The sequence below is a fragment of the Oryx dammah genome, unplaced genomic scaffold (genome assembly GCF_014754425.2).
Source record: "Oryx dammah isolate SB20612 unplaced genomic scaffold, SCBI_Odam_1.1 HiC_scaffold_18, whole genome shotgun sequence".
NCBI lineage: Eukaryota > Metazoa > Chordata > Mammalia > Artiodactyla > Bovidae > Oryx > Oryx dammah.
Window position 1 is genome coordinate 63,201,137 of NW_024070202.1, and position 26,133 is coordinate 63,227,269.

The 26,133-nt window shown below is 38.8% G+C and overlaps 1 protein-coding gene across 1 annotated transcript in view; it reads right to left on the reverse strand.

The window, feature by feature from the left end:
- The window catches only part of BMPER (BMP binding endothelial regulator), a 255,604-nt gene that overhangs the window by 192,453 nt on the left and 37,018 nt on the right, over nucleotides 1-26,133 (reverse strand). Inside the window, exon 4 of the mRNA XM_040259659.1 lies at nucleotides 1,035-1,117. Coding sequence (XP_040115593.1) covers nucleotides 1,035-1,117 — 83 coding nt within the window. The remainder of the gene's footprint in view (nucleotides 1-1,034; nucleotides 1,118-26,133) is intronic.

The window sequence follows — 26,133 nt, forward strand, 5'->3', positions numbered from 1 at the left end:
ATTGTTCATATCTGTTCTACCTACTGCTCATTTTCATAAATAATTTAGATTACTACATAAATAAATTGAATATTTAACTGAATAAGTAACTGAAGATCTTATCAGTGAACATGCCCACTGTGGGCTTATAATAAGAACATGATTCCATAAGATTCAGATTTCAATACGCTAAATGTCAATATATTTGAGATAAGATCAGAGAGAAATATGCATTATTATACTAACTGCTTTCTCCTTTAAATTCAACAGCATATCCTTGGACGGTGAAATGAACCTGGGATAAAATGATTAAATAGCATCTTCTCTACAGAGAAAAAAATTTAAATTATGTCAAAATTAGATGAGCTTTTTTTTAACAGAGTATTTCTTTTAAAGAAAATAAGTTAGAAAATTTTGATTCTTCATTTCCCCTTTAGTTTATCTTGCCTGTGTTTAAGACGTGTAATGATTAGAGTCACATGGAAACAGTGCACTTTTCAGAGTTCAGCGAGCACCAGGCACAGTGGGCTCCTTGGGAGCTGAACTGGCAGTTCTTAAATCGGTTGGGTCGAAATCATGGAGATCACAATGTCCTAATTGCTTTGGTTAATACAGTTTACAGACTGGCTTCAGTTCAAAACGTTTCTAAATAAAAAAAAGAAAAAGAAAAAGGAAAACATATATCCTCTAACAATACCTCCTTCTGCTAACAAGAATTTGTGTTTTGCAAAGCTGACTCAACAGGAAGACATGAATTTTCCCCAAGGACATATGCATCTTCTCGGAGCTTTTCCAGGCACAGTTTAACAATGGTGAACAATTCTGCCGTGTGCTTCTGGAACTAAGACCCATGCAATAACTATCCTGTACCTGTCTTGTTATGGTGAATGTCACAATAAATATAGACAAGGATAGAGTTGGTTTTTCATTCGTTTCTCATTTTTTGCTTGTTTCTTTGGAGTTTTATGCTGTGTTTGTTCTGTGTTCTGGAAAGGGTTTCTGAAAAGGACTTTATGGATTTCTTGTCACTGGAAAGTAAAATAAATGGACTTTACCTGGCACTGGTGCAGGACACAGGGTTCAGCAGGATTCTGCCATTTGAAGGAGCTGTTATAGGTACTTCCATCATAGGTACAACCTAGAAGAAACACAGAGGCAGAAGAAAGGCCAAGAATGAATGTGAGTTTCATTTATCTTTGAAGCAAAAGAAGTTTTGTCTTCTAAGCCAGAACTAGTGATGGTAGGAAACACCATGCTCCTTGGCGATTTTCCTCTAAACACCACTAAGCCTTCTAAGTATCCACTTGGCTTTTACTTACATTAATTCTTTGACTACCAAAAAGATTAACCTCACAGATTATATTTTCAAATGGAAAACCATGGATTGATGAACTCTTTAAGCCAAAATACATAACCTCGTGACTTTATTTATACCTAGTAAGTATGAAGAGGACCAGGACTCAAAACATCACCGTGAAAAGGGGATTTTACACAAGACTAAATGAACTTAAGATTGCTGAAGGTCAAGAGGGAAATGTAAAACATGGCAAGAAGCAAAAAGCAAGAAAATTAAAATATAAAAAATGATCGCAAAATTCTATACCCATCTGACTCCTGACAAGCTACTGTCTTCAACAGATGAAACTTTCCAAGCCTTGCCTCCAGTTTTAAGAGCTATGATTTCATTTTTCACTTTGATTTTACTTTTAAGTGGTGAACTAGATTAAGGAAATCTGAAACTAGACGATGTATAGATTATCCCACGTCAATTCACTAGCCAAAACGGAAGTCATGCTCATTCACTGGCAAAAACAGAAGTCAAAGGCCGGAGAGTCTCAAAAAAGGAAACAAGTTTAAGCCTCTGTAGAAAGAGCCAAATAAATAATCATGCAAGGATCACAACCTAGATCTTAATTTAGTTTGTCCAAATAACGCCTTCTACCTTGTGAGTTACGTTTCAAGGGAAGATGAACCCAGCTATGTCTCTAGTAAATGCCCATTGGATTATCAGGAGTACACCAGGCAAATGGGATTCACCAAGTACAGCCCTACTGCTTAGCCCAAAGAGTACAGCAGTAGGAACACACAGATGGGATAATGCAGATATAAAAGGGTCTGCCTCTGTTCCAGTGACAGAGGCTTCCGTCAACCCATTCCACCTCAATTCACAATTTTTCTTATCCAAGATACAAAGAGAAGACTCACCTCCTTCCCTGAATTATTTTGGATACTGCAGTGGTAATTACAAAAGAAAAAAGAAACCTTCAATACAAACAGAATAATAAAGACTTAAGAAAACTTCAATAGACATTTTCATAAACTCAGAACCATGATTCAAATTCCCAGAGAATTATGAATGATTGAAAAGGGCTCAGTAACACTCTTTTCTCTAGTTCCTACAAATCAAATTACCAAAGTACACAGCTGATTGGAAACATATTAGGGAAATGCTTTCACTATATATTTTTTAATTTCCTTTGCATGAAGTGTTACAGCGATAAAATGTTCAACCACAGGGATGCCTAGCACACTGCAAATACTTAACACCAAACCCAGAATGAATACAGTAAATTTTCAACAATGAAAACCAATATAAAACCATTTGGGTTAGCATAAATCTTACAGAACAAACACACTTAACAATAGACCTGCCATGTGCATGTCTGATTCACTACCACAGACTCACTCGGGTAATAAATAACTTGTTCCGAGAGGTGGAGGTGGGGAAATCAGAGGACCAAATCCAATTCAAGTTAAGTCCAAGTAAATATGAAACGCCTGCCAAGTCTGCCAGTAGAGTTTCCAAATATGTTATACATTTTCATTCTCTGGATTAAAAAAAAAAAAAACTAAAAGAAAGAGTGATTTTATGATCCTAATAGGGCAGGCAAAGAGATTGCCTTTTTTACTTCACAAGAGGAAGTACACTGTAAGCCCATATACACCAGGCAGGAACTGCAGGCCAAGAGACTGTTCCCGAACAATGCCAGGCCATATGCAAATGACTTCCAGGAGTAGGGCAGAAGTCTCTAGATTATTCCACCCAGTATGGGATAAAACGTATTGGCAGAGTGGTCCACAGTGCAGGGAACCCAGCCATGTTTTCTGCCTCAAATAACTCAAAATGAAGTCTGGTTCCTACACCAGTTTAACACATAAAGACCAAGATCAAATTATGACCAGCTTAACTGCCCTTGTTAACATGTGAGTCTACCATACCTGAGTCCATATAATAGATGTTCCCAAATGTTGGATGAGTCAGAACGATTGAATAGACTCAAAACTATCAGTATTAATCTCTTTCAAAAGTAAAAGCTGTATCTTTTCATTCTTCACCTACCCTCAACAGCATTGGCTGGTTTTGGCAACTCCAGTAGACCAAGCATCCTAGGTCGATTTCAGATGTAAGGGATTCTTGGGAATCAGATAATTTTTAAAAAGGCTATTTTCATTGTTCTTTGGGTTCATGTTCTAAGATAAACATGCCATCTTAATGCAAGACACTAACATGAGCTATGTGAAGACTCATATACATACAATCAAAAAGATCCTCAGACTTACTCCAGAATTACTTCCTATTCTCTGTAAGGCAAACTTCTTTATAATAAAATCTCTTTTGCCACCAACTTTATACTGCTAGCAGGGCAGACTGGCAACATCTTGCCCCTTGAAATCCCAGAGGAGGAATATATTAAATATCTATTATTGGCCAGAGTAGAAAGAAAGACAAAAAAAAAATGTCCATCATACATTAAGGCAGTGTTTCTCAAACTACTTCTAGGGAAAGGTTTGTTTTGTTTTTGTTTTTCTAATTCAATGTGGGCCGATACACTCATAAAATATAATAAAAATAGATTACTATAAAAATTAAATTTAAAAGACTATGGCAAAATATAATTATTATTATATGTAATGGATATAGAATTACTTAGTAGAATCATGAGAAACATTTCTAGTGGCTTACTCTCTAAATCTGTACTTTTCTCATTGTAGATCAGCATTGTCTTCTCTGGACCAATAGAGACTTACAGAGCACATTTTGAGTTGCTCTGCATTGAGGGATGTGTCATGGGATGGGGGAACAGCCCAAAGAAACAATCAAAAGATTTCAATCTTAGACATTTAGAACTAGAAGTCAAATAGCAGATAATAAACTCTCTCTCTTTCATTTACATATAAGAAAATTTGCACAAACAAGATTAAAGTGGTTTACTCAAAATTAGAAGGCATTAGGTGTGAAACTAACACTAAAACCTGGTCCTGTGTGAAATCCACCTTTTCATATCCAGGTCTAAACTCACAATATTATTTGGGCACTTTCTAATTCATAAGCTCTTTTGTATTGAGGACTTAATGGCCCAGGAAAAAAATCAACTCTGTAATTTTAAATTCAATGATAGAATATCCAGGAACTTAACAAAAGAGTGGACAAGCTGGGCAACAGACAAATGGTCAGGCAACCAGTAAAGTCACTTTTCCTCTTCAAATATTTTAAAATAAATGTTCGAGAAGGGGATTTATAAACATTCATTAGTTTTCTTCTGGAGATAAAAAGCCTTTCAGATTCCAAGAGCATCATGAAAACCACCTATACAGTAGCAGGAAGAATGGTTATTTTCTGATAAAGTCACTGTACTATTTTTAAACCTGCAGCTCTCAATCTTGCATGATTTTGCCTTCCCCTTTCAATATCCAACCAGAGGACTTTCATAATGTTAGGAGATATTTTTAGATGTCACAGGCTGGGGATAAAGGTGCTTAAATGGTTCTACCACACAGGAGTCAGAGATGCCGCAAACACTCCACAGTGCACAACAAAGAACCAACCAGCGCACAACGTTAACTGCGCCAACGCTCAGAGACCCCGATCTAAACCATCACACGAAGCCCAAAATGGTTCTTCTTCCCAAAACTAAAATAGTGCAAAAAAGCTATATGCTACTTGTGCATTTATTTCACCTTTTTTTATATTAAATATTTTCAGGGTAAGGAAGAATTTCAGAGCATTTTTTTAAACACATACACACTATTGTAGAGAAGCTTGGCCCAGTCAACTAGGAAAACAACATGGCAACGGAAACAGTTCAGTTTCAGTTTCAGTTCAGTCACTCAGTTGTGTCCGACTCTTTGCGACCCCATGGACTGCAGCACACCAGGCCTCCCTGTCCATCACCAACTCCCAGAGCCTACTCAAACTCATGTCTATTGAGTCAGTGATTCCATCCAGCCATCTCATCCTCTGTCATCCCCTTCTCCTCCTGCCTTCAAACTTTCCCAGCATCAGGGTCTTTTCAAATGTGTCAGTTCTTCGTATCAGGTGGCCAAAGTATTGGAGTTTCAGCTTCAGCATCAGTCCTTCCAATGAATATTCAGGACTGATTTCCTTTACGATGAACTGGCTGGATCTCCTTGCTATCCAAGGGACTCTCAAGAGTCTTCTCCAACACCACACTTCAAAAGCATCAATTCTTCAGCGCTCAGCTTTCTTTATAGTCCAACACACATCCATACATGACTACGGGAAAAACCATAGCTTTGACTAGATGGACCTTTGTTGGCAAAGCAATGTCTCTGCTTTTTAATACGCTGTCTAGGTTGAAGGACACAAATAAATTGAATCCACAGTTAAGTAATAAAACTCATTTTTCTTATTAGTTGTGACCTTTTTTGGAAGCCACATTATCCCAAGGGAGAGAGAATGCCATACATTTTGATCATTCTGTTATTAAAATAGCTGTTAAAAATCATCAAGACCATAAACAAATAAAGCACTGGCCACCTAATGAATCTTAGCTCCACCCAGTCTCATCCTTCTAATTTTAATCCTCTCTTTTTTCACATTAACATTAGCCTACGGATCTTATCATTACCAATAACTTAACCCCAGCACCCAAGGGCCTCACTACATGACCCCAACCTACCTTTCCAGTCTTCTGCCCTCATTCCTGGAACTAAGTCTCTGGGGTTACCTGATCATAATGAACTTGAATGCTTCTTTAAATAGGTTCAAGTTCTTCAACCAAGGCTATCTGGCTCCTGCCTTCATCATCCCACTGAAACGTCACTCTCTTCAGCTGCAACTGCCTACATGTGCCCAATCCAAGGGGACACTCAGCCCTTATCTTAGAAGACTTCTCCGTAGCAAGTCGACCACATTTTCCTTCGTCCATCACTCCCCAGTTCAGTTCAATTCAGTTCAGTCGCTCAGTCGTGTCCAACTCTTTGCAACCCCAGGAATCGCAGCACGTCAGGCCTCCCTGCCCATCACTAACTCCCGGAGTTCATTCAGACTCACGTCCATCGAGTCAGTGATGCCATCCAGCCATCTCATCCTCTGTTGTCCCCTTCTCCTCCTGCCCCCAATCCCTCCATCACTCCCCAATCACCCCACTTTTCCAGATGTTCTCATACAATTGCCTTTCCATTCCCTCTACTCTTGTCTCAACTTAAGCTGCTGGGTGTTCCTCATCTGGACTATTACAACAGGCTCACTGACTGCTTATGGCTGGGATGGGATCCTTTTCCAGGCACCCTCCTACACAACTACCAGTGTGTGCTCTTTCAAATCCAGGTCTTATTATCTCAATCACACACTTGAACTCTTTATCAGTGACTGATGGTTTAGCCTAGCTTAAGTACACACTGGTACTTATCTCCAATCTCTCTTCTCTAGACCAACTGGATCAGAGTCTCTGGAAGTAGGAAGCAGAAGAGGAATCTAATGTGTGGCCAGGATTGAAAATCACTGACTTTTACTATAAAATTCAAACTTAGCATATGCAACTCTCATATCTGGCCTTGACTCACTTCTTTGTTCTCTTATCTGCTGCTCCTAAACTCCCCACACTTCTCCCAAAATTCACCAAATAATGTTACCCTATGATTTTGCAAATGCTGGCCCCTTCTTAAAAAACCCAGACCTCTTCCATTTCCCTCCATTTCCATTATCCTCACAAGGACACAAAAGTCACCCGGGCTCTCCTTCCTTGTGTAGCTAACTTCTCTTTCCAGACTTAACTCAAGGTCACAGCCTCTGAGAGGCCTTCCTAGAAACTTCCCTGCTCAGCGTAAGTTCCAGTGCTCCTTCTATTTCAAGGTACAGTACTGCATTTAGCAGGTACTTAATCATGTCTCATTTCACCAATAATATATAGTAAACATCAATATGCAAACTATTCCTGCAAACCACAAGGAAAAAGAAATGGAAAAAGGATGACATTCCTTGGATGTCCTGTTTTCTCCTTTGGCAGGTAGTCTACTTCAAGTCACTATTCCACCTCCAGAAACAACAAAGTTTTCCTGGAGCAACTCAGATGCCAAAGTCTGTCTCCTCTAATACCAACCTCCATCCCCATTCTCCCATGGCTCAGGTCAGCTAGAGCTGAACGCAGTGGAGAAAAGTCCTTGAGCAGCCCAGCACTTACACACCCTTAGAAATGAGAAGCATATCAACACATCCTCAGCCCCCTTCTCCCATACTGGCACCCCTCACTTTCAGGATCCCTTTTCTTTCCAAAACCCACTTTGGTCCTCCAAGTTACTGGTTTATTTTTTTCTTTTTTCTTTTTTCTTTTTTTTTTTTTTTGGAGGTAGGGAGTAGCATGCAAACTGCCATATTTATTTAAAAGAAACCAACCATGGGGTCTCTGAAATCAGTTCATGCCCACCTGGTACAGGGAAGCAGAGCAGGTCGGTCTGCCATTCTTTGCTGTTTCCAGGTCACCTGATCTGGTAGCCCCCGCTCCCTGGTCTTGGTCAATAATCCCCAAATTACTTCAGCCCAATACAATTTATTTAACGAACCATTTTTCGGACACTGCTCTCCAGGAACATATGGAAGTATAATCAAAAGGGATAAACATAAAACCTGACTAGCCATTCTAGGGCTTAAATCTTGTCCTTAGGAGTTCATTTAAAACAGGCTTTTATTACTCTTCAAGGCTGTACCTACAATGAATCCTGCAGGCAATTTTGCTTATTTTTAGCTAATGGGAATTTTATAGTCAAACCATTTCCTCAATCCCAAGAGAAAGACTCAGACCCATGAACTGAGTTCTTGAAGAGTGGTGCGTGCCCCCTGTCAGAATAGTATTTTCCATAGCTTTTTTGTTTTGTTTTCCAATTATGAGTTAAAAACATGATTGAAATAAAATAATTAACAATAGAGAAAGAAATGGTGGAAGGCTATGTAACTTAATTTTTGATGATTTCTGAATAAAAACCTAAATACACAGAAATATCAGGTGCATACAGATGACTTGTAAACTCAACGCACTTCACCAGTATAAAGGAAAGCAAAATCTCCATGTGATCTGCTTGGATTTCTAATCTATGTGCTTACTGAAGACTGAAGTGATGACACTGTGGTTTACAGAACCTGTCTCATGACTTTATAACATTGTAATACATACAGTATCTGGCATTGACGCTAAGGTAACAGAACAGAGTCTATGAGTCACAAACAAATTAGGCTTCTATTTGATAAAACACAATTTCAAACTTTAATATAACTGATACAATAAAAGAAATATGCAATGCATTAAGGACAGAAATGCCTGCAACAACTATTTAATACGAGCCACATCACCCATCATTCCTGCATCTGACCTGGTCTTATCATTGTTGTTATTGTGAGAATTGACTGGTTGGATCTCCTTGCAGTCAAAGGGACTCTCAAGAGTCTTCTCCAGCACCATAGTTCGAAAGCAACAATTCTTCGGCACTCAGCTTTCTTTATGGTCCAACTCTCACATCCATACATAACTACTAGAAAAACCATAGTTTTGACTAGACAGACTTTTGTTGGCAAAGAGATGCCTCTACTTTTTAATATACTATCTATTATAGCTTTCCTTCCAGGGAACAGACACTTCTAAATATGGGAGTGCTTCTACCTCTAGGCTGAATCAGTATTGCAGCAGCCATGCTACCCACCATATCCCACTGTCAAATAGCCAATATCCACTGTTTCTCACAAGGCAAAAGACAAATAACTATTTTGAGTTCATACTGAGCAAAAATGAAAAAAGAAGAAAAACCTGCAGAGATTGTCCTGTGAAGTCATAAGTGTGGTTTTCTAATGCAGGAAAATGTCACTAGAAGCCATTTCCAAAGATGAATTCCAAAAATATTTTCAGAAATATTACATAAACAACCCTCCAACAAGAGAGAAGGAAAGAGAAAAATTAAGTTATTGCATAATTATTATAGGTGAGGCACCGTACTTGGAATTTTCATATACAACTTAATTTTATTCTTATTAAAATCACTCTAAGGCAGACAATATTTTACCCCTAGTTTTTAAAATGAAGATCCAATATTCAGAAGAGCTAAATTACTCTGTCCAGGTCACACAGCCACTCTTTATTTTAGTCCAAAGTCCACGTTCCATTCGTTCACTGGGTCCTGCCAGATGCATGGAAGAAACTCAGAAAGTAGTAGCTCCCAGAGTAGAAATAACATCCCTGGAGAGGATGACATGCTGCCTTTCACTTGCTCATGTACATGATCCTTTAACATCATGTTCCAGTGCTGTCTGAAAACCAGTATTATAGAGTAAAACTGGAAGAAGCAAGACCCTATTCTGTGGATTTATGTTTACTCTGTTCTAAATGCCTTTACCTCTGGCTATGAACCATGCTGTGTCTCAGGCCTTTTGACATGATGAAGCCACAAACAACAAGGGATCAAAAGATCAAACCCCCTTCATGGATCACAGTCTTGTTGTGGCAAAGGGGCTGTGTAACTCAATGAAGCTATGAGCCATGCTGTGCAGAGACACCCAGGACAGACGGGTCATAGCAAAGAGTTCTGACAAAACAAGGTCCCCTGAAGGAGGAAATGGCAAAACACTCCGGTTTTCTTGCCACGAGAACCTCATGAACAGTATGAAAAGACAAAAAGCTATGGCACCAGAAGATAAGTCCCCAGGTCAGAAGGTGTCTGCTATTCTACTGGGAAAGAGCAGAGGGCAATTACTAATAGCTCCAGAAAGAAAAGTGGCTGGGCCAAAGTGGAAATGACGCTCAGTTGTGGTTATGTCTGGTGGTGAAAGTAAAGTCAAATGATGACATGGTTAGATAGCATCACCAACTCAATAGATATGAATTTGTGTAAACCCCAGGAGATGGTGAAGGACAGGAAAGCCTGGCATGCTGAAGTACACGGGGGTGCAAAGAATCAGACATAACTTAGCGACTGAACAACAACAACAACAACAAAAATCAAACATCTCAGGTCCAAGTCATGCATTTCCCAAAACAGGAACAAAGTTCATGATTTGGAGTACACAGGAGCACTGTAAGAAAATAAAATTTATTTGAATACAACAAAATAACCAACAGTCTCATAACAAAAGTTATGGCAGCCACAGGGAGAAGTCATGAATGGAATCCTAGGTTTCCTGAACATAATTTCAAAGACATGGGTAAAAATCTCTTTGATGAGCTAAAGAGTGAGTTACATTCGACACACATTTGAAATGCCATTTGTGGGACCAATGTATTACCCTGCATCAGTTTTATACTTTGAGTTACATATTGCACAGATGCAACCTTCATGGTTGATTAGATAGGATGTTTAGGGCTCACTGCAAAAATACTGTTAGGAATATCCTACCACCTCCCTTTTTCTCATGTATATTTTGAAATAATTATAGATACACAAGAAGGTACAAAAAAATCTACAGGAAGGTTACACCCACCCTTCACCCAGTCTCTCCTAGTTAACATCTTGGGTCACAATAGTACAGCATCAGGATCAAGAAACACATTGGTTGACCTTGATGTCGTCCACCGAGCTTTTTCAGATTTTAGCGATTTTACATGCACTCATTTGTGTGTGTGTGTGTGTAGTTCTATTCAGTTGAATCACACATGTACATTTGTGTAACCAATCAACATACAGAACTGCACTATCACTACAAGGCCTTCTCAAGCTATTCGTTTATAACTACACTCACTCCACTTACAGCCTCCATCCCTAAGCCCTGACAACCATGAATCAGCTCTCCATCTCTGTAATTTTGTTATTCAAGAATGTTATATTTTAAAAAAGAATGTTGCATAAATTACTCTGTAGCCTTTTTATATGGGTTTTTTTTTTTCCTCTGAGAATAATTCCTTTGAGATCAATCCATGTAGCTTCATGGATCAATGTTTTGTTCCTTTTTATTGCTGAGTAGTTTTCCATGGTATGGATGTACCAGTTTGTTTAACCACTCCCCCATTGATGGTAGCTTCCAGTTTTTTTGCCTATTACAATTAAAGCTGCTGTGAACATTTGAGTACAGGATTTTGGATGAAAGCAGGTTTTCACTTTAAGGTATACATAGCTCAGAGTGCAATTGCTGGGTTATATGGTAAGCGTATATTTGAGGTGAAGTCGCTAAGTCATGTCTGACTCTTTGTGACCCCGTGGACTGTAACCTACTAGGCTTCTCCGTCCATGGGATTCTCCAGGCAAGAATACTGGAGTGGATTGCCATTTCCTTCTCCAGGGAATCTTCCCAATCCAGGGATCGAACCCGGGTCTCCAGCATTGGAGGCAGACGCTTTAACCTCTGAGCCACCAGGGAAGAGTAAGTGTATATTTAGTTCTATAAGAAACTGCCATACTGATTTCCAGAGTGGCTGAAACATTTAGCATATTCACCAACAATATATAAGAGATTTTCCATATCTTTTCCAACATTTGGGGTTATCATGCTATACATTGTTTCTGCTGCTTAGTCGCTTCAGTCATGTCCGATTCTGTGTGACCCTAGGGACTGTAGCCTGCCAGGCTTCTCTGTCCATGGAATTCTCCAGGCAAGAGTACTGGAATGGGTTGCCATGCCCTACTCCTGAGGATCTTCCCAGCCCAGGGATTGAAGCTAGGTCTCCAGAATTGCAGGCAGATTGTTTACCACTGAGCCACCAGGGAAGCCCATGCTATACATTATATGAATATATATTTGCCATTTTGCTAAGTGAGAAATGATATCTCACAGTAACGACATTATATCTTACCCTCCTCCACCTAAACCTGGCATACACAAACTCATAATTTAACCAGGGGAACAATCATTCCAGTGACTTTCAAAGTTGTTGACCATCATGTGAAGGCTGATTCAGAATATAGATACCCAGTGGAAACAACCCAAATGTCCACTGATGGATGAATGGATAAAAAAAATATGGTGTATATATACAATGGAATATAATTCAACCTTTAAAAGAATGAAATTATGATACATGTTACAACATAAATGAACCTTGAAGACATTGTGCTAAGTGAGATAAACCAGACACAAAAGGACAAATATTATATGATTCCACTTATACAGAGGTACCTAGAATAGGCAAATTCACTAAGACAAAAACTAGAATAGAGGTTACCAGGGGCTGCAGGAAAAGGAGAATGAGGAGTTACTGCTTAATAAGTATACAGCTTCAGTTTGGGATGATGGGAAAAGTTCTAGAAAAATATTGCAGTGAAGATTGCATAACAATGCATTTAATGTTACTGAACTACACACTTTAAAATGGTAAATGTTATGCTTTGTGTATTTTACCACAATAAAAATTAATAAAAAAAAAAAAACACAGATGCGTGGGCCTTGCCCACTGAAAATTGTTTCCCTTGGTCTGCAGTGGGACTGGAGCATCTGAGTATTTCACAAACAGCCCTGGCAATTCTAAGGCACATTCAGGTTCAGCACCCCTGCATTTTACAGAAGACGAAACCAAGGCTTTGGAAAGAAATCACTGAGTGAAACTCGAGTAACTAGAAGTGGCAGAGGAGGGAATCGATTCCAGATCTAATTCCAAGTCTAGTCCCCTTTCACTTCATTCTTCAAATGACTGAGAATCTTTACAACTATCCAATCCACAGGTCCCCAGGCACACAAGCTCCGTCTAGATGCCTGAAAATATGACCCTGGCTTCTGCATTTAGCACGTCAATGTGCTCTTGCCTCTAGAGGTTTGAAGTTGTTACCTTGCATTCACAGCCTCATCAAGGTAGCCACACTGCAGTCACTCAAACCCCAAATATCAAAAATTCCAACTGTATTTTTAAATCTGATCCCTCTGCTGGCTCCACATATGGCATAGAGAATGCCCAGACATTCTCAGGGAATCAGGGGGCTGCCTCATGTGCTAAACATCAGCTACTTCATGCCCAAGCATGTTTGCAGATAAACAGATACACAGCCCTGTAACCACCAAGCTACTGGAAGCATAATTAGATGACTCTGGTGTAAATAAGCTCATCTCAGTAAAGGAGACACTCAAGTTCACGAACATACCAAGGTACTTTGTTCACCTTTATTATCACATCAGCCCTAGTAAAATGTGAGCCTCTCTGGCAGATAGATTTCTAAGGCAAACAAACATTAGTTCTCAAGGTGAGATACCTGTCAGAAAGAGAACCTAAAACATTTGATCCTAAAAACCAGTTGTGCCAACTTCTAAAGAGACTGAAAGAGACTATTCTCTGATCAAAGCCCAATAAGACTACTTCTAATTGTTGCATGATGGTCATTTAAAAATAATAAATAGATGCATATATTTATGTATCTTCATAGAGTGATGTATCACACATACAGACATACTTTCAATTTTGCAGCTGCCAAACTCAGGCGGCAAATAAAAGAGACCCTAAACAGATGTTGGTAGCTTCTATTTCAAATCACTGCTTCCCTGCAGTTTTTAAAGATGCATTCCAACTTTCCACTTGGAATACCTACCTTTATTTTTATCTCCATGAAACAATTCTATTAGAAGCCTCAGAGGAGACAAGAATGTTTTGATTCTAAGACATTTCAAGATGATAGGCGTCATTGTGAATTCATTCTTGTAAGTGAAATATCAGACCAGAGGAGGGAAAAAATTTAAAGGGCAGAGCACCTTACTCTCCATGAGCAAGTTAGACACAGTCACAGAATAGTTTTCAGAGCCACTGTAGAAAACTCAAAGCCAATTTTAAACTGTGTTTTATGTGATGTCACAAAAGGAAGTACGTAATCCTATCAAAATGACAGCAACTAGGAAATCTGAAGTCATAATTGGTGAAAAATCTACTAAAAATTATATTAAGGTTATCACTAAGTCTGTAAGTATGAAATATACTACAGCTACCACCACATGAAAATACACTTAGCTTATGGTGATTTTAAGGACTTTTAAAAATCTCTATGGAATTCAGCAAAGAAACAGTAAGGCATCAGGAGTTTGGGAATGGTTTAGAGACATGCTGCCATTTTTTCATTTCTATTATCCATTTTTACTCTCTCCCTAAAATTCTCACTCAACTCTTTTAAAGTCCTGCTGGCTTCCAAAATGAATTTAAGATGTATATGGCTCAACAGTAGTATACCAAATACACAGTTGATTTCATGAGTCACGCACTAAACAAGGAAGACTGGAATTTGGTTCCAATTTTCCTTTCTCCTCCTTGCCTTTTTCCAACATACATTCAACTACCATGCGCCCCGCACAGCGATCACAACTGAGAATACCATGGCCCCTCACAGAACCTCTACATTAGTGGGAGTTACAGAAAGCAAAACACTAACTCACAGTTGTGCCTAGTGTTAATTCCACAGCAAGTAGCCACTGAGGCCAGGAAGTGATGTCTAAAGTGAGAGCTGAAGAAAGGATAAAAGTCAACTAGATGACGTTGGGTGGAAAAGCAGGCGTACAGAGTGAGCAGTGTGTACAAAGCCCCATGACAAGAAGCATGCACAGAACAGTGAGAGAAACAATGTCCAACCACAGGAGTCCAGAACAAGAGGAGGCTCGAGAGACAAGCAGCAGCCAGACCTTACAGGGATGAAAGGGAATAGCCAAGGGTGAGCACTTTCCAACATTTGCTGTTTGCAGGACCCATAAGGTTTATTCTAGCTCTAAGCACCATTTATGACAGATGTTTCTATCTGCCATGCATACCAGAGCTGCTCTGAGTATGGTCGGTAGAGTCCAAAGTGACTCTCAAGACTTCCACTCCCTTATACACCTACCTTTTATAATCCCAAGAGTGGACAAGACCTGTGGATGTGATGGATATCATTCCCATAATTAGGTTATGCAAAGACGAAGCAATTTTATAGATGTAATTAAGATCCCTCATCAATTTCACTTTGAGTCGTTGCTGCTGCTGCTGCTAAGTCGCTTCAGTCGTGTCCGACTCTGTGTGACCCCATAGACGGCAGCCCACCAGGCTACCCTGTCCCTGGGATTCTCCAGGCAAGAACACTGGAGTGGGTTGCCATTTCCTTCTCCAATGCATGAAAGTGAAAAGTGAAAGTGAAGTCGCTCAGTCAAGTCCGACTCTTCGTGACCCCATGGACTGCAGCCCACCAGGCTCCTCTGTCCATGGGATTTGCCAGGCAAGAATACTGGAGTGGGGTGCCATTTAAAGAGGGAATTTTTCCTGAGTGCGCCTGACCTAATAAGTGAGCCCTTAAAGAGTCTATAGGTCAGAGAGACACTTTCTGTTAACCTTGAAGAAGTAACCATTCTACAACCACATGGAATTGAACTCTAATAACATGAGCTTAGAAGATGACCTTGAGCTTCAGATAAAACTGCGGCCCTAGCTGATCTTGACTGCAGCTCTATGAGACCCACCTAAGCTATGTCCAGAATCCTAACACATGGAAATGATGAGATAATAAAGGACTGCTATTTTGGGCCACTAAGTTTGTCATAACTTACTATGCATCAGTAGAAAATATATCAACTGGACATTGGTAGCTGAAGGAAGATCTGTTAGGCTGGTAACCATTGAAGAGGATTCCCATGTTTTTTTATACGGGTGCCAGGTCCACATTTGATTGCAACGCTTTTCGTATGACAGGAAACCAGGACCACACTTCGTAACAATGAGAAACATTTTCAATTTGCCCACTTCAGAAAAGTAAATACTGATGCACCCCAAGTCAGCAGCAAGACTTGGAAATGCAGTTTTCTAACTGAAAGGCAATCACAAGCTTTTCACTTAAACTGCCTTCCAAAGCCCATGGAGTCTAAAACACAGAGGCTGTAAATGAAAGGACAGAAACAAATGTGACAGAGAAAGCAGAGCTCTGTTTTAAGTCTTCTTACTAGTTTTAACAAGAACAGGTTTTTGTAAAGTATGATTTTAATGTTAACAAGATCCTTTCATACAAATAGGGGGGTTTTTTATTTAAATGCAAAAATAGCCCAGTTTATATTATGGGAAACCAATCTATGAAATATAACAATTTATACATATTTTTTCAGTTAGAGAAAAGGAGGGAGGAAAACAAACCCCTCAAGTTTTCTTTTTTTTTTTTCTTGTCCTTAAAAACACATTAACAACCTCCACTCAAATTTTGGGGGCTAAGTAGGTGAAATAAGTTATACTGTTAAAAGTTAAAATAGTTATAGGTTATAACACACACGCAAGCATCTCATAACCCAACAATTTCAAGAAACACATTAAGAATTCTCCTAAGCTCAAAAAAAAATCACGGTAAAAATGACAGCAGTACTGGAATCGAGTAGCTCAGTGATGGGAATGTTTTTCAGAGCAATGTAATTTCTTAAAATGTTTAAAGTTATATGTCAGAGGCTCAGCATTAAAGAAGCTAAGAGTTAAGCTAGCAGAGACTGCTTTCTGTATGCAGAGACTGACCCTGGAAGGATTCCCACAAATCCAGGAAATGGTTATCTCCAGGAAAGGGTACAAGGTGGCTAGGGTGGAGACTAGGACAAAGCCTTACTTTTACCGTAGGATGCTTTTGTGTATTTTGAATTTTATGAATGGATTATCTATTAAAAATATTTTATGAAACCAGGCATACGCACAAAAGAGTAAAGATCAACTAAATTGTCTCAGTACACTGCAATACAGTCATGGATACTGAAGAGGAAAAGAAAGTAAGTTAGGGGGTCCCCAAAACAGTTCATAAGAAAAGCCACCACCTCCTAAGCCACATGTTGTTTCCAATACCTCCACAAAGTTTCACTGCCCACGTAATTCCTTTGAAATTGCTGGTCCACCCAGAGTGTAAAAGTCCAGGGAGGCAGAAAGGGTGTGACAGAGGCAACACTGCTGCAAAGTTGATGCCAGCGTCTCTCTGGTTCCTTCATCTCTGGAGCGCTCCTAATTCTCCAGTCACTCTTCCTTCCTTCCCATCTAATAGGCACATATGTGTTACCAGGAAGAAGAATGGAGTGTTTGGAATCTGAATCCTGCTACTTCTGAGCAACTGTGCATTTTATCTCTTCACCTCTTTAAGTATCTCTGTTTCCCCATCCGTTAACTCAGAATAATAATAACCCCCACCTCAGATGTAACTATAACATTATCTATGAAAACCTAAAGATTGGAGTTTGTCTATTTCAAAATATTGTCTGAATCACCATACAGTTTATATGACTGATGGAGTATTAACCTTAAGGCAGGGTATACCTTATTTGGGATATGAAACCTGGGGCAAACGGCATCCAGGTCAATCATATATAACAACCACCAGAGAATCTGGTCATGTCTAAAAGAAAGGAAAACAGAGGCTGGGGAAAGAGCTGCTCTTTTGTTTGGGCAGCAGGCAATACACAGTTAGGACTGCCAAAGCAATCTGGTTAAAAGCAAACAACCAGATGGACATGAGCATGGTTAACTCAGCCTTTCCATCTTAAAACATGTAAACAAGAGGACAATTTACTCTGTCAACACAGGGATTAATTATTTTTTAAGTTTTTTTTTTTTAAGTTCATTCCTGTTATATGGTAATCAGCTGGCTCCCTCCAAAACAGCCACGTAGCAATATTCTGAAAGGCATAGTCATCTTCCAGGTCATTCTCAAAGCAACAGGCAAAGTAACTCCTTCTTTGTGAACCTGCACTATGTGAAAGGCAGTCTGTAATTAATAATACTTAATCTTTTACCATTATTCATACTCTTTGTTACTTTGGTCAGCACTTGGTCTCTGTAAATAAGCCTATAGGATGGGTGTCCACTTTTGGAAATCAGTGTGCAAATATTTATATCGTGTCTCTTTCATTTTCTGAGACACCATAAGATCTTTTAAAATCAAATATAAAAATTAAACTATTAAAAAATACAACCCATGGGATCATAATCATAGAAAAACAAGATGAAGCACAAAGAAATCAGAGAAATCAAAGGCAAAAGAAGACTGTGGAAAATAAATCCCACTTAACAAATGAAAAAATATGTTCTTCTATCTTTCATCAAAGTATTCTGGACCATGAATATTTTATGCTGTATATGAAGAAAAAGAATGGAATTGAACCTATAAAGGTTTGAAACACACCTTATTCACTTATGATACACTAATAACAAACATATTCAAATAACAAATACATTATTGTTCATGAAAGAACCCCAGATTAAAGAGTGGTTTGCAGTCCAAGTAAATACAGAAAAGCTGCCAAAACTGTCTGTTTGACTCTCAATGATCTCATTTGTTTTTAATCAAACAATATTGAGTTTTTTCAAATTAGATTAATCTTTTGCCCAGTTTTTAAGCTATTTGGATAAAAATGTATAACAATTATTAGCATAAAATAATCTGAAAAGTACACTGAAACATTTGCTTAAGAAGAATTCATTATAATTTACTTGCTTTTTCTGTTTTAAAGAATAATCTGGCTTCATAAAAGGTATAAGACTAATTTGGTAAGCAGTGTCATCCTATAAATACCTGGCACGGAATCAGTAAATACTTGACTGAATGAATGAATGAATGAATGGAACATATGAGCAATGCGACTGAAGCAAACAAGAACACAAATCCCTATACACACACACACACAAAAAAAAAAAAACCTTCCTAAAAACCTTTTGGAAGTAATGAGTTTTCATATTTCTAGCTTCAGCAGACTTACTCTACTGCTTCCTTTTCAGTATCAACTTATTTTCTGAGGAAAATAAGCAGAAGTCATAAGATTCTTCATGTGCTGGTCTGACTCCTCTACTTTCCTCCAAACAATTAACAAACAAAAACTTAAAAGCCCAGAAAATGGTATTTTAACAAGTTCCCTAGGTGATATGAGTGGAGGGCAATGCCGAAGAAATATTCCATGACTCTGTGTGGATTATGACCTTCACCTGAGAGCTTCCCCACAACAGCCCTCTTTGGATGTGATGAACCCCTTGATCACAAAAATGAGTCACCCCTTCTGGAAAGCCTTCCCCAGTGCACTCCACTTGTCCTCTACTCTCTGGCATACCCTCCCTAGAGAACTTCACCCACCAGATGGTAATTCTTTGTCCCTCTGGTACAGCAAGCTCCTTGAGGGCATGGACACCCTCTGGTTGACCTCTGGGTCACTAACACCTTGGTAAATGAATTCAGTTTTCTGAGCCTTCAGTTTCCTCATATATAAAATGAGAAAGATAGAAATGGCCTTGCTGTTGTGAGGACTAAGTGATGAGCATAAACCAAGTAACCCAGTCTCCAGCAGTGTGGGTGCCTTTGGGACCACTACTATGAAGGTAACAGGTAGGATAAAGTTTTCAAAATCAATCAACATCTCACCAGCTACAGGGCTTCAACAACACTATGTGGAAAGGCAAATGCCACAACTTTCTCAGAGTTCTTGGTAAATACAAAGAGATTCCACTTTTTATCACACCAAAAGGTGAACGACATACAGAAGATTTTGTTTTCCTGTAGGAACAAGGTCATAACTGAGCCTAGCCTCAAAGAATAGCAATGACCCTTAAAAACCTATAGGGAATGAGTATGGTCTTTATGAATATAATAAATTGTGGTGGTGGTGGTTTAGATGCTAAGTCATGTCCAACTCTTTGCAACCCCATGGACTATAACCGCCAGGCTCCTCTGTCCATGGGATTTTCCAGACAAGAATATGGAATGGGCTGCCATTTGCTTCTTCAGGGGATCTTCCTGACCCAGGGACTGAACCCAGGTCTCCTGCGTTGCAGGCAGATTCTTTACCAAGCCACCAGGGAAGCCCATAATAAATATTGTTGTTGTTGTTTTTCAGTTCCTTAGTCATGGCTGACTCTTTGTGACCCCATGGACTACAGCACACCAGGCTTCCCTGTCCTTCACCAACTCCCAAAGCTTGCTCAAACTCATGTCCATTGAGACAATGATGTCATACAACCAACCATCTTGTCCTCTGTAGCCCCTTCTCCTCCTGCCTTCAATCTTTCCAAGTATCAGGGTCTTTTCTAATAAGTCAACTCTTGGCATCAGGTGGCCAAAGTATTGGAGCTTCACCATCAGTCCTTCCAATGAACACCCAGGATTGATTTCCTTTAAGATTGACTGGCTTGATCTCCTTGCAGCCCAAGGGACTCTCACAGTTCAAAGGCTTCAATTCTTCAGCACTCAGCCCTCTTTATGGTCCAACTCTCACATCCATACATGACTACTGGAAAAACCATAGCTTTGACTAGATGGACCTTTGTTAGCAAAGTAATGCCTCTGCTTTTTAATATGTTGTCTAGGTTAGTCATAGCTTTTCTTCCAAGAAGCGAGTGTCTTTTAATTTCATGGTTGGAGTGACCATCTGCAACAATTCTGGAGCCCAAGAAAATAAAGTCTGTCACTGCTTTCATTAGTTCCCTATCTATTTGCCATGAAGTGAGACTGGATGCCATGATCTTAGGTTTTTGAATGTTGAGTTTTATTTTATTTGTTTATTCTGTAATTATTTAAAAGAATGAAATGTGGCTCCACATAATGATAGATAAACTATGAACACTAATTAAAAATGTTCCCAAATATACATCAGTACACAGGTAGACATAAACATAAGCATAATTTAATGTGGGAATTTAAAATTTCCCCAATTAATTTTTACCCAAATTTCTTAACAGACTGTTCAAGAAAAAATGTGCTGATAATATGCCTTCTCTCCACGCTTTCCCCTATTAGAAGTATATTTAAAAAAAAACAACAAAAAGTAGTAACCCCAAAGATTCTTCAAAGGCCTCAAATGTGAAGTATGTTTGACAACTCGAATGACAAAAATAATATTTCTCAATGAAAAATCATTCTTAGAAAGAAGAGGCATGTCATATATGATAAATCCACAGCAAACTTTATCCTCAATGGTGAAAAATTGAAAGCATTTCCCCTAAAGTCAGGAACAAGACAAGGGTGCCCACTCTCACCACTACTATTCAACACAGTTTTGGAAGTTTTAGCCACAGCAATCAGAGAAGAAAAAGACATAAAAGGAATCCAGTTTGGAAAAGAAGAAGTAAAACTCTCACTGTCTGCAGATGACATGATCCTCCACATAGAAAATGCTAAAGACTTCACCAGAAAATTACTAGAGCTAATCAATTAATATAGTAAAGTTGCAGGACATAAAATTATCACACAGAAATCCCTTGCATCACTAACGATGAGAAAACAGAAAGAGAAATTAAGGAAACAATTCCATTCACCATTGTGATGAAAAGAATAAAATACTTAGGAATAAATATACCTAAAGAAACAAAAGATCTATATATAGAAAACTATAAAACACTGATGAAAGAAATCAAAGATGACACAAATAGATGGAGAACTATACCATCAAAGAATCAGTATAGTGAAAATGAGTATACTACCCAAAGCAATCTATAAATTCAATGCAATCCCTATCAAGCTACCAATGGTATTTTTCAAAGAACTAGAACAAATAATTTCACAGTTTGTATGGAAATACAAAAAACCTCAAATAGCCAAACAATCTTGAGAAAGAAGAATGGAACTGGAGGAATCAACCTGCCTTACTTCAGACTATACTACAAAGCTATAGTCATCAAGACAGTATGGTACTGGCACAAAGACAGAAAAATGGACCCACAGAACAAAATAGAAAACCCAGAGATAAATCCATGCACCTATGGACAACTTAGCTTTGACAAAGGAGGAAAGAATATATAATGGAGAAAAGACAATCTCTTTAACAAGTGGTGCTGGGAAAACCGGTCAGCCACTTGTAAAAGAATGAAACTAGAACACTTTCTAACACCATACACAAAAATAAACTCAAAATGGATTAAAGATCTAAATTTAAGACCAGAAGCTATAAAATTCCTAGAGGAGAACGTAGGCAAAACACTCTCTGCCATAAATCACAGCAGGATCCTCTATGACCCACCTCCCAGAGTAATGGAAAAAAAGAAAAACAAAAAAACAAATGGGATCTAATTAAAATTAAAAGCTTTTGCACAATGAAGGAAACTATAAGCAAGGTGAAAAGACAGCTTTAAGAATGGGAGAAAACAATAGCAAATGAAGCAACTGACAAACAACTAATCTCAAAAATATACAAGCAACTGCTGAAGCTCAATTCCAGAAAAATAAACGACCCAATCAAAAAACTGGCCAAAGAACTAAACAGACATTTCTCCAAAGAAAACATCCAGATGGCTAACAAACACATGAAAAGGTGCTCATCATCATTCATTATCAGAGAAATGCAAATCAAAACCACAATGAGGTACCATCTCACACCGGTCAGAATGGCTGCCATCAAAAAGTCTACAAACAATAAATGCTGGAGAGAGTGTGGAGAAAAAGGAACCCTCTTACACTATTGGTGGGAATGCAAACTAGTTCAGCCACTATGGAGAACAGTATGGAGATTCCTTAAAAAACTGGAAATAGAACTCCCATATGACCCAGCAATCCCACTGCTGGGCATACACACCGAGGAAACCAGAATTGAAAGAGACACATATACCCCAATGTTCATCACAACACTGTTTACAATAGCCAGGACATGGAGGCAACCTAGATGGCCATCGGCAGACAAATGGATAAGAAACCTATGGTACACATACACAATGGAATATTACTCAGCTATTAAAAAGAATGCATTTGAATCAGTTCTAATGAGGTGGATGAAACTGGAGCCTATTATACAGAGTGAAGTAACTTAGAAAGAAAAACACCAGAATAGTATATTGATGCATATATATGGAATTTAGAAAGATGGTAATGATGACCCTATATGTGAGACAGCAAAAGAGACACAGATGTAAAGAACAGACTTTTAGACTCTGTGGGAGAAGGCAACGGTGGGATGATTTGAGAGAATAGCATTGAATCATGTATATTATCATATGTAAAACAGATCACCAGTCCAGGTTTGATGCATAAGACAGGGTGCTCAGGGCAGTGCACTGGGATGACCCTGAGGGATGGGATGGGGAGGGAGGTGGGACGGAGGTTCAGAATGGGGAACACATGTACACCCATGGCTGATTCATGTCAATGTATGGCAAAAACCACTACAATATTGTAAAGTAATTAGCCTCCAATTAAAATAAATAATTTTTAACTAAAAAAAAAAAAAAGAAATAAGAGGCATGTAAAATAGCCCCCCTTTCTTCATCTAGCCTATATTCTAAATTCAGTTGATCCTCTAATTGCAGTTCATCAGCCTGGGTTAAGATTTTGCAAAAATAGCATCATTCAAGTCTTGATTTATTAACAACTGTCAGTGCTTTCTACATATTGTTGAAAAAACATAAAAGTAATGTCTGGCCCTCAGCTAGGTTATTTAAAAGGAGCTTGATACCATTTCTTACAAAACCACAGAAAGGGAGAGAAAAATTCCCATTATACTATGGGAGAAATCCAGAACAGGAAAAACTTGGGACAGGAGTGTGCATGTAGCAGTCTCAAGTAAATAACTGGTTACATGGGCAGTATGGGGCAATGTGGCTATATAAGCAAGATTTTAAAGCAAAAAAAGCTATAGAGATATTTTTACAAAGCAAATAGCAAAAGAATAAGTACTATTTAATTTCATTTATGCTCAAAATCTTCCAAGCTAGGCTCCAACAGTATGTGAACCAAGAACTTCCAGATGTACAAGCTGGATTTAGAAAAGGCAGAAGAAGAACCAGAGATGAAATTGCCAACATCTGCTGGATCATAGAAAAGGCAAGAGAATTCCAGAAAAACATTTACCTCTGCTTCATTGACTATGCTAAAGCCTTTGTGTGGATTGCAACAAACTGTAGCAAATTCTTCAAGAGATGAGAATACAAGCCCCACCTTACCTGCCTCCTGAGAAATCTGTATGCAGGTCAAGCAGCAGTTAAAATTGTATATAAACAATGGACTGGTTGGGAAAGGAGTACATCAAGGCTGTATATCATCACCCTGCGTATTTAACTTATATGCAAAGTGCATAATGTGAAATCCAGGGCTGGATGAAGCACAAACTGGAATCAAGATTGCCGGGAGAAATATCAATAACCTCAGGTATGCAGATGACACCATCCTTATGGCAGAAAGCAAAGAGGAACTAAAAAGCCTCTTGATGAAGGTGAAAGAGGAGAGTAAAAATCTGGCTTAAAACTCAACATTCAAAAAATGAAGATCATGGCATCCGGTCCCATCACTTCATGGCAAATAGGTGGGGAAGCAATAGAAGCAGTTTATTTTCTTCAAAATCACTGTGGCTCCAAAATCACTGTGGATGTTGACTGCAACCATGAAATTAAAAGACTCTTGTTCCTTAGAAGAAAAGCTATGACAAACCTAGACAGCATATTAAAAAGCAGAGGTACTACTTTGCCATCAAAGGTCTGTATAGTCAAAGCTATGGTTTTTCCAGTAGTCATGTATGGATGTGAGAGTCAGACCACAAAGAAAGCTGAACACCGAAGAATTGATGCTTTTAAACTGTGGTATTGGAGAAGACTCTTGGGAGTCCCTTGGACAGCAAAGAAATCAAACTAGTCAATCCTAAAGGAAAACAATCCTGAATATTCATTGGAAGGACTGATGCTCAATCTGAATCTCCAATACCTTGGCCATCTGATCTGAAAGAACTGACTCACTGGAAAAGCTTTGATGCTGGGAAAGACTAAAGGCAGAAGGGGACAACAGAAGGTGGGATGATTGGATGGCATCACTGACTCAATGGACATGAGTTTGAGCAGATTCCAGGAGATGATGAAGGACAGGGAAGCCTGGCGTACTGCAGTCCATGGGGGTCACAAAGGGTCGGACACAACTGAGTGATGGAACAACGACATATAAAATAAAACCACACATACAAAATTACATATATATATAAATGTTTGTACATGTAATAAACTGGAAAAGGTCTGGGAAAGGCAATAAATTGATAACAATTGTTATTTCTTAGAAGATTCAGTTTTATAGAAAATACTTTATTCCCTCCTCCCCTGATGTTAAGTGGGAGAAGAAAATAAAACAGAAATAATACAATTCGATGGTGAGATGCCTACTGTGTGTGTGCTTAGTCTCTTCCGTTGTTTCCAACTCTCTGTCACCCCATGGACTATATAGCCCATCAGGCTCCTCTGTCTGTGGGATTCTCCAGACAAGAATACTGGAGTGAGTTGCCATGCCCTCCTCCAAGGGATCTTCCCTGACCTAAGGATCGAGCCTGCATTTCCTATGTCTAATTGAAGAATCCACTGGAGGTGGATTCTTTACCCACTGAGCCACCAGGGATGCCCAAGATATCAACTAGGTAAACACCTTTACATGGGGAACAATACAGGAAAAATATATCAAATATCAACAATTATTTATCACTTCTGGGTGGTAAGATTATGAGTAATTTATTTTCTGTTTTCCCACAGTTTAGCCTATTTTTAAAAGCTTCTTCTGTGAGCATATGTAACTATTCTAATCCAAAAAATATAAATAAACCAGTAGCTAAGAGCAAATACAACTGTGTTTCTTAAAACCCAGGAGACAAACATTGTATTATGGAATAGAAATTGAGAAAATAAAGGAGGCATCTTTAAGATCCCCCTCTAGAGCCTGACCGGTCAGATTTACTCAGGAGCTTCTATCAGGAAGTTCCATCTTGAGGCAGGCTGAGGATTTTGACCTCTCCAGAAAGCCTTGACTTTACCGTCAGAATGAGAACTCGGGACTTCCCTGTGGCTAAGACTCTGTGCCCTGGGTTTAATCCCTGGTCAGAGACCTAGACCCCACATGCTGCAACTGAAAAAAGATTCTTCATGCCACAACTAAGACCCGGCACAACCAAATAAATTAATTAATTTTAAAAAATGGAGAACTCAGGACACTGAATTCAATGGTCTATTCTTGGGTCCAGTTCCATTTGAAGAGCCTTATCTTAAGAGAAAAATGAATACTCAGGAAAAGTATCCCTATCCCTTGGAAGATCAGGATGATGGGAAGGAAGAATGA